The sequence below is a fragment of the Melampsora larici-populina genome (assembly GCF_000204055.1).
Source record: "Melampsora larici-populina 98AG31 unplaced genomic scaffold MELLAscaffold_13, whole genome shotgun sequence".
In the NCBI taxonomy this organism is placed as follows: Eukaryota; Fungi; Basidiomycota; class Pucciniomycetes; order Pucciniales; family Melampsoraceae; genus Melampsora; species Melampsora laricis-populina.
In genome coordinates, this window is record NW_006768777.1 from 471,973 (window position 1) to 480,818 (window position 8,846).

Consider the following 8,846-nt stretch of genomic DNA (forward strand, 5'->3'; position numbering starts at 1 on the left):
TCTCAGCTTCAATGTTTTCTTCTATCTTTTCTTTCGCCTTCAACGCTGACGTGTGATCTTCCGGACAATAATACCGCATTCCTTTTATTTCAGCATCTCTTATACCTTGATCGAAACCATGCTTAAACCCCTTTAGGATATGCTCATACTTTACTTCTATTCCATATCTTCGAAGCTCTTGTTTCCACACTGATAGGTTCATTTCACACGAGGGAGTTTCTGGCCAATATCTGCCTCTTCTTTCTGACGGTACCTCTCCACTTGACACCTTTGGGCTTAACCTGTTTTGAAGACAGGAAGGAGGGTGTGGTGGTATGAAGGGGTCATTTCGTTTTGATTTGGGTCAAGGTGGCAAGAATGTACACGGAAGGCAAAGGGTATGTATCACATGTTAGCTACTCAATGGCAATTTGGCACGTGTCTTTCGACTTTTATTTCAAGGAGCATGTGATTCCGACTGTATCGTTCTTAGCTTACGCTCTTTTCCCGTTCACAGGTTTTCCATTTCTATCCCTTCGGTCAGGGCTTCTGCTTTTATCACGATGGCTAGCATACCGGTCTCCATAGCAATCTTCTCTTTTCCTTCCATCGTCAAATCGTCCTTTATATCCTCCACCTTTACCTCTTCCGTTACCTTTGTAGCCACTTGAGGATGCATGTCTATTCTCTTTCGCATGGTAAGTTGTTTGATTTGATCCTGACGAGTTCTTCGGCTTATTCGTGATTGGACAGATATTTTCTTTTGGCTTCCCGGACGCATAAGGATTTGTCTTGTAATGACGTTTGTTGTAGCTTTCCGCGGTCGTCTTCGCCTCGGCTAACAAGATCTCTTGAAGTTCGGCATAGTTCCCAACCGATTTGTCAACCGTTTCCCTCATTACACCTTGCCTAACTAACTTGCAGTACCTTAACGCTACCATCCAACCAAAATCTTTACGAAGCTTCTTCACTACTGCTATGTGACCTTCAAACTTTGTTGCTACGGGCCTCCAACCGCAAGCTACCAGGTGAGTACAAAAAAGTTCCATACAATCTCCCCACACTTCGTAATCGATAGTTAATTCTTCGACTGGGGCTTCTCCTCCATAAATCCGTGCTTCACCTGACTCCTTCTTATCTGATTTGGTAGTTCTTGAAGACCACGCCTTTTGATCCGCTACCAGCCATTCTTCATCGAAGACAGTCAATTGGATGTATGAAGTAAGTCCTTTTAGAATTATAGTTAGACCTGGTGATAAAGGCGCTAATGACTGTTTCATTTGTGCACCCCCTCCTCTTAAGATCCTTCCGTTGTGGATCACATCCCCGTTACTCAATTCTAACAAACCTTTCTTCGAAGACATTATCGCGAGAGCCTTGTCCGATTCCTCCTTTGACGTGGCGCCTTCGAACCACGCTGACACATCTGTTGCTTCGTCGATGGCGCCCGGGACAGTAGGCTGGTTCTGTCCTGCCGGTGGTTGAATGTGCACATCATGAGACAGGGGCGGATTGGCTGCTATAGTTTGGACGATTGGATCTTTAACTCGTTGTGAGTTTTGTGGAGGGACAATTTCCTTGACGAATGCTACCAAAGTTCCATCTGACATTTTGGTATCGTCTTCGTCTAAGACATATGGGTTCTTCGTTGGTCTTTCGTCCCTGCCTCCATCCAGGATCCGCTTTAGAGACTTAGCTTCTTTGTCGTCCCCTCTGTCGTAAGCGTCTTGGATTAACGCTCCGAGGGTGCTTCTCCTTGCCTGGTCTGATTATTTTTCCAATGAGATGCACAAACAGTCAGCTGACGTCCTGTATTCAGCTTGTCTTTCTCGTGATCTAAACGCGATGGGTGGATTCCTTTCTGCAGTCTTGTTAAATTTCCGCAGCCTTTAAGATATCCCGGCATACGACTTTTGGAGACTCTATTGTCTAGGCACCTATTTTAAGCCGGGCCGAGGCTGGGTTCCTACTGTAAGCCGGACCATGGCTGGGTCCCTATTTTAAGCCGGGCCAGGCTGGGTTCCTATTGTAAGCCGGACCTGGCTGGGCACCTATTCGAAGCCGGGCCAGGCTTTCTTGAAGTACGTTCATCTTCCCTGTATTCTACCTAAAGCATAAATCTTTGGGAAAAAACCGAGCGTAATTATACTTTTTGGACTTCGGCACAGGTTCTCTTTTCCATATATGTTGGTTAGGTTTCCTGCGCCATTTACATCCTATCTATGGTTTATCAAGGCGGAACTGAGAATTTTATGAAGAGGTGGATTTGAAATGTGTTACTGAAGATTGTGCCGATGGGTGGGTACGATATCTTGGAATTATTGTGGTATATAGAATGTAGAGAATTTCATAGACGAAGTGTGGGAATGAGTTGAAAAGTTTATCAGACTTACTTTTATGATCTGTACGCTCATTTCCTTGTTCTTCCTCTTCTCTCTCCTCTGTACCTTCCTCGTTTCCACTACCTATTCCTCCCCACTCTTCCATCTCTTCTTCTACCGCTTGAAGTTCCTCCTCCCTTTCATTTCGCGGTTCCACCTGACGCCTTTCCTTCTTTTTCCTCAACTCCTGTTGCGTTTTCCTCAAGCCTTTAGGACGTTGTCCATATTTCTTGATTCCTGACATTCTTCCGTTTTGATCACCGGTAGGAGTTCTTTGTGACGTTACGCTTCGTCGGCCGTTTCCACCCCGCTTCGGTGTTATGAGTCGATTACCTGGTTGTACCCCCGTTGCTGCTGCATTTGCTCTCGTCAGAACTCTGTTTGTTTGTTCTAATTGGAGCTGAAATGACATTTTTGTTGTTTTCTTGGTTCTTTTTTTAATTTTCTTCTTTCTTTCCTTGATTTATATCTTGAAATTTTCTTTGACTTTAATCGGTTTGATTTGTGTGTTTTATTTTAATTTTGTTGTAATAATAATAATTTTGAAAAGAACAGAAAAGGTTGACCTAAATAAGATTCGTTGGTTCGAATCTTTCCGTGTGAGGTGCTGTGGTTTGACTCGTATGCGGAAATAGGTCGTGGGAGAGAAGGAAACCTTAGAGTATTGCTTCTCTACGACCAGCCGCGGGACTGTGACATGTGTCTTACATGTCACCTCATAGTTCACAGCATCGTGGACACACGCACCAAACCGTGCCTTATTTGGTGCACATCAGACGATGGCGCTTTATTGAGACGAAACGTAGAATTCGGAGAATCTGGAGGAGGAAAATGGGTGAAACTACATTTACGGAAAGGGAAGACAGCGAAACCGAACGAAGTACAGATCATACACTTACAAGAACAGCCCTCGGTACTAGATCCAGTGGCCGCGGTAAGAAGGATTATGGAGATGAATGGCAGCACAGATCGAGACGAGTTCCTGTTTAAGACGAAGAAGGGTTTGCTGAAGAAGAAAAGGTTTTTAACAATCCTAAGCGAAATCTGGGGTGAAGCGAAGATAGGGACTTGGACAGGTCACTCCTTTCGAGTAGGAGGAGCATCGATTAGAGCAAACTTAGGAACAAGTGAGAAAACATTGAAGAAAGCAGGCCGTTGGAAGTCTGATTCGTACAAAAGATATGTAAAGTTATTTACTACGGAAGAACTACAAAAGACGGAAAAGTTTTTAGATGCTATAAATAATAACAAAGTTCGTTGAAAGATATTCAAGAATATAGATGGATATTCAAGAAATATAATCACACTCGTTGAGTTAAATGCACCATGCATTGACGCACCTGAGACCAAAGCCGTGAAGGGGATTGTCCTCCAGGCCAAGGACGGCTTTTAGCAAGATTAACAGCTTCCTTGGTAGTGGGAGCGTCGGACAACCCAACCAACCCTCAAAGGAGGGTGGGAGGGAAGGAGGCTGAAAGCCACCCGCACTCGTAGAGATTGGTTTCGAAGAACCAAAATGAGCGCGGGGCACAGCTTCCCCCGAAGACCTCTCACCTCACCAGAAGGCAAGGTGAGAGGCGGGTGGGTTTAAAACTCAGTTAGGATAACAGAGTGGGTTTTACATTAAACCCACCTCTGATGATATCTTTAAGCTATGAACTAAGCTGAAGAGTGGATGGAATACACCTCGAGGCACGAGTTGGTGGAAATGTCCACTCTCGTGAAAGGTCTAGATTAGGAGTGACACTTGGCGTCCGAGAACTTCTCGGAAGAGATTTGTAATTCGAAATCTCTCTAAGCCATTCAGTCACTCCTCATCTAGACCTCCACAGCGCTTAGCTCAAGCATAAAAGATAAATCAAAATAGTTTTAAAAATTCCTACCCACCCACCCGGCGAATTAAGGACCCACCCACCGACCCAGGCTGAAAGCCACCCGCACTCGTAGAGATTGGTTTCGAAGAACCAAAATGAGCGCGGGGCACAGCTTCCCCCGAAGACCTCTCACCTCACCAGAAGGCAAGGTGAGAGGCGGGTGGGTTTAAAACTCAGTTAGGATAACAGAGTGGGTTTTACATTAAACCCACCTCTGATGATATCTTTAAGCTATGAACTAAGCTGAAGAGTGGATATACTAGTCATTATATGGAATATACTAGTATATTTATACTTATACTATGCTGAAAATATACCCAGTATATTTGGATTTACCAAACATACCTGGAAGACACCTACAAGTTTTTGACAAGTTTTTATAAATATACTGCAGTATATTTCAATTATACTATACTATACTGCACAATACTATACCATGTTTGGAAATATACTATACCAAGTATATTTCAGGTCCAGTATAGTATAGTGCAGTATAGTACAGTATAGTATAGTGGCAGCCTTGGTTCTATTATGTGAATGAACAATTATTCAAAGGGACGGTGACTCTGCATTGGGTAGAATCAAAAAATCAAAAGGCTGACATCTTAACCAAGGCACTGGGCCCATTGCTGTTTGCGGCTGGGAGGAAGAATTTATGTTTGGAGTAGTTTTTCTTATTTTCTTTTATATTTTCTCTTTTGATTTTTTAAAGATATATGTGTGCGCGTTTTTTTCTTATCATCAGTTTCATTTTTTGTTTCGAGAGGAGTGCTGTGGCTTGTCGTGGGGGGGTGTTGTAGAGTTATGGGGTTACACGACTGCACCACAGCGTGTCACGTGATGTTGTACAGTCTCTGCTTTGTAGTCAAGTCTCATCTCTCCGGGAGAAGCTTCCACATCACCAACTACTGTGGACCAGCCTGAGCCCCGGCCACTATCCGTCGAGTAGTGGCCTGCCCGGACCCCGCCCCGAAGCCAATCTAGCTATCCCGGAACCGTTCCCAAACTCCCGAACGGGTTTTTTTTTCGAAAAAAAGCTGCCCGGACCCCGACCGGGTTACTCGACGGATACTCGAGATCTGGGCCAAAAAGGTGGCTCGCCCGTGGTTCGAACTCCGAACCGGAGCTCTTGAGATAGATAGGCGCAAGCAGGGGAGCATATTATCTCATCCCTGGCTTTGACACCCCGGGCAAGGCAGCGACGCTCCCTATGTAGCGTCATGCGGACGCTTCGGGGCGGGGCTGGAGCTTCACATGAAGCGTCACTGGATGCCGCATGTGTAACTTCTGAAGCGTCACCAGGTGCGGCACAGCACAGCTGCATTGAGCGTCACGTTGCCTCTCAACCTCTTCAGGATCCTTGAATGGATCCACACAAAACCCACTTCTTTCCATCTTCACCTCACCTCAATGTTTTCCTCCATCACATTTCAAGCCGGATCAACGAACAAATCGAATCGACAATCAATTGGATCCCAAAATTAAATCCACTCGCTATAAACCTCAATTCACGATTGATCCTATTAATAATCAACTTTAATCCATAAATCGATTGATCAGCTACTTCAATCATTAAACAAACTCAATTGATTCGTCGTTTCATGTTATGAAAGAGCAGAAGGCCAAGTGAACAAAGAAGCAATAGGGATCAAAGAAAATGTCAATTTGACACACATCAACCACCACAAGATCATCTGAACCACAAAAAGAACGATTTCAAGACATATCATTTAAACAAGAAGAGTTTACACATTTAAATGACATCATTAAATCAAGAACAAGAAGAATTCATAAGTCATATCTATCAATTACAAACACCACTGATTATGATTTAGCAAAATGAAGATTAGAAAATTTTAAAAGGAATTTAGATGTTAGTTATTTCTTTTCTAACTCAAACTTTCAACAAAAACTAACAAGTTTGAATTGCTGTTGGGTTAGGTCTTGAGATTAATTTGCTCTTTCTACTGTTTTCAATTCTACACCTATTTCTAGTTATGGTTTTTCAAATAAGGCTATTGAAGCCTCTGGAGTCGTGGCTGATCGACATCATCTATGTCCTGCACCTTAGGGAAAGTTGACATTTGGTGTGAACAACTTGGATGGAAATTGTATTCAATCCCATGTCTCACTCCAATCAGAGAGCCATTCTTAGACATTGTTAAATTGTATCATGTTAGGTCTTGTTTCTTCCTTATACTGTTTCTTTTGTTTCACTACTGATCAAAAATCGAACCTCATGTTTGTGTTTTGCATAGAAGTCATGATCCTAGTTGTCTTACATGAATATATTGAATGATCATCTAGCCACCTGGAGTCCAATTGAAGTGCTGCAGGTGAACTTTAGCAAATTCTGGGTCATCCACTATTGAATTATTCAAAAAGCGTGTTGTGTTTCTTAATTCTGATCAATGCAAAGATGTCTAATTGTGATGGGGTCTGAAGATACCCTTGCAAATGCAATTGTTGAAGCCAGAAGGTCCAATTTCAAAAGACATTCAATTTTGATTTGACTATTTGTTTTGAATCTCTAGATTCATCTTTTGTGTTTATTGTGGTTTCAAAGGTTTTGTATCAATGACTATGAACCTCTTTCGATGAGACCGCAGCTCTGAATTTAGAGAGACATGCAAAGCTTGAAACCATCTCGCTTACCATCACACATCCCTTGTTCTCAATAGATTTATTTTTTTCTCACAATTTGGTAATTACTTATAAGTGTATCTTAGATGCTTGACTGTTCATATGGTTCTATCACCGGTGGGTACTATCCTTTTGGAGATGTTATATTGTACAGCAGATAAGAATCATTCAAAGAAGAGTGTTTCATCAACTTGAATGTCACTGAATTACTAACGGACAATTTGATGGCTAACATTGAACCAGCCGCTGGTAAGATCAAAGAGATGTGGAGAAAGATCAAAGAGACAAAATGAAAGAAGACGAGGAAGATACTACAGAGAGTTGCACCTGGTGATGCTACAGACAGTCTGAGCCGGCATGCAGCACCTGGTGACGCTTCAGGCAGTTCGCGCGCAGCACCTGTTGACGCTCCATGTGAAGCGGCGGCCCCGGTCCGAAGCGTCCGCATGACGCTACATATGGAGCGTCGCCCCCTTGCCCGGGGTGTGAGTCTCTCAACCGGACACTGCTAATGTGGTCTTGCATAGCTGCAAGTTCTTGTGGGTTTTTTTGACCCTTCCACCACTCTACAAACACTTCTCAAATACGTGATTTGTATGCTAACAAACTAGGTTAAACTTATGATTAGGGCTTTGTCACCCTCACCGAATCAACCGCTACCTGCAGATCTGCAGGTAATTCAAAGTTCCTCGCCGGATCACCAAAAAGTCAGCAGGAAGTTTGAAAATCTCCATCTCGGCAAAGTTTGATTATCTCCATATCGGAAAGGACCTCACAAAGTTAGTAATTTCCCTTTTGTTTCAACTTTCCTTCCGTTTCGACTTCGTTCCTTTATTCCCTTTCCCTTATATTCCTTTAAATCATAACACTAAAGGCACAACCCAGTTTCTCGGCGAAACTGGATTAAACCCCTAAGTCCTTAACAAACTGGACGCCTAAGACTCCGCCCCCCTTAGGCTCAGCTGTTCCCGACCCCACCCCCTCTCTTCATCATCATCGAAAGAAATCTAAAAAGTAAGCATCTAAAAACCCAATTTGAACAAGTTAAACTCCAATCAAAAAACCCAAAACCGAATCAACAAATAATCAAAACCCAAAACAACAACAAACTCAAGAAAAAATCATGATCATGAGGAAGGTGTAAGGATTGAAAGAGAATTAGGAAATCATTTTAAATCATATCATATCATTTCACAAGACAATTTTATTTTCAGTTCGTAAGTGACTGTTTTGAGCTGATTGTTTCGAAAATCTATTTACCATTGTTTTGAAATCTTTCCATTAGATTTGATCCAGAAGAATAGCTCAGCCATTAAACCCACTCGAGAGTATTAGATCGAGATGTATAAAGGTGAAGATCTAAATCAAACCAAATCAAACAAGCTAGGGAGGAAGGAATCACATTTATGATCAATTTCATTGTAAGAGTCAGTCAATTTTTTCCCCTCAATAAGCTTGCTCTGATTATGAAATATGAATATTTGTCTTTTTTCTGGAAATAGTGTTGTGGTTGTAACAATAGTATAGAATGATATACAAAAAGGAATTAAAAACGTTAGTAAGACCTAAAACTTGAAAGGTATTCATTCCCCTTATCATCTGGAAAGAAAACCATTTCTAACACATGTCAAACTGAATCTGATGAACAAAAGCACATGTTTTTAAATGTTACAAACAAATTATCACACGCGTTATCCGATCAAACTAGGTACCTGATCATGCAAATCCACTCATTAACTCAAGAATCAATGACTCACCAAGACTGAAACTCACCACCAAGGAAAACTTTTGAAAAACTTGATTGATTTCTTTAAAACATTAATCAATATATCACATCAAAATTTAATCTTATATGAAACTGAATTAATGAACTCATCACAAACTTATTTAGTTAGTATTACTACATCTTCTTTAAGCTTGATTCAACATACTTCTACCTTTGTTTGTTTGTTTGTTTGTTTGTTTAGTT

General features: G+C 41.9%; 2 protein-coding genes across 2 annotated transcripts; both read right to left on the bottom strand.

The window, feature by feature from the left end:
* Positions 1-21: 21 nt before the first annotated feature.
* On the bottom strand, positions 22-1,589 carry MELLADRAFT_85183 (uncharacterized protein; the record flags this gene model as incomplete). The annotated part of the gene is made up of 3 exons (XM_007408782.1): positions 22-25; positions 129-281; positions 478-1,589. 3 exons carry the CDS (start codon positions 1,587-1,589, stop codon positions 22-24), a joined length of 1,269 nt encoding a protein of 422 aa, XP_007408844.1.
* A 666-nt stretch (positions 1,590-2,255) lies between these two features.
* On the bottom strand, positions 2,256-2,772 carry MELLADRAFT_105343 (uncharacterized protein; the record flags this gene model as incomplete). Its single annotated transcript, XM_007408781.1, has 2 exons — positions 2,256-2,290; positions 2,373-2,772. 2 exons carry the CDS (start codon positions 2,770-2,772, stop codon positions 2,256-2,258), a joined length of 435 nt encoding a protein of 144 aa, XP_007408843.1.
* Positions 2,773-8,846: the final 6,074 nt, after the last annotated feature.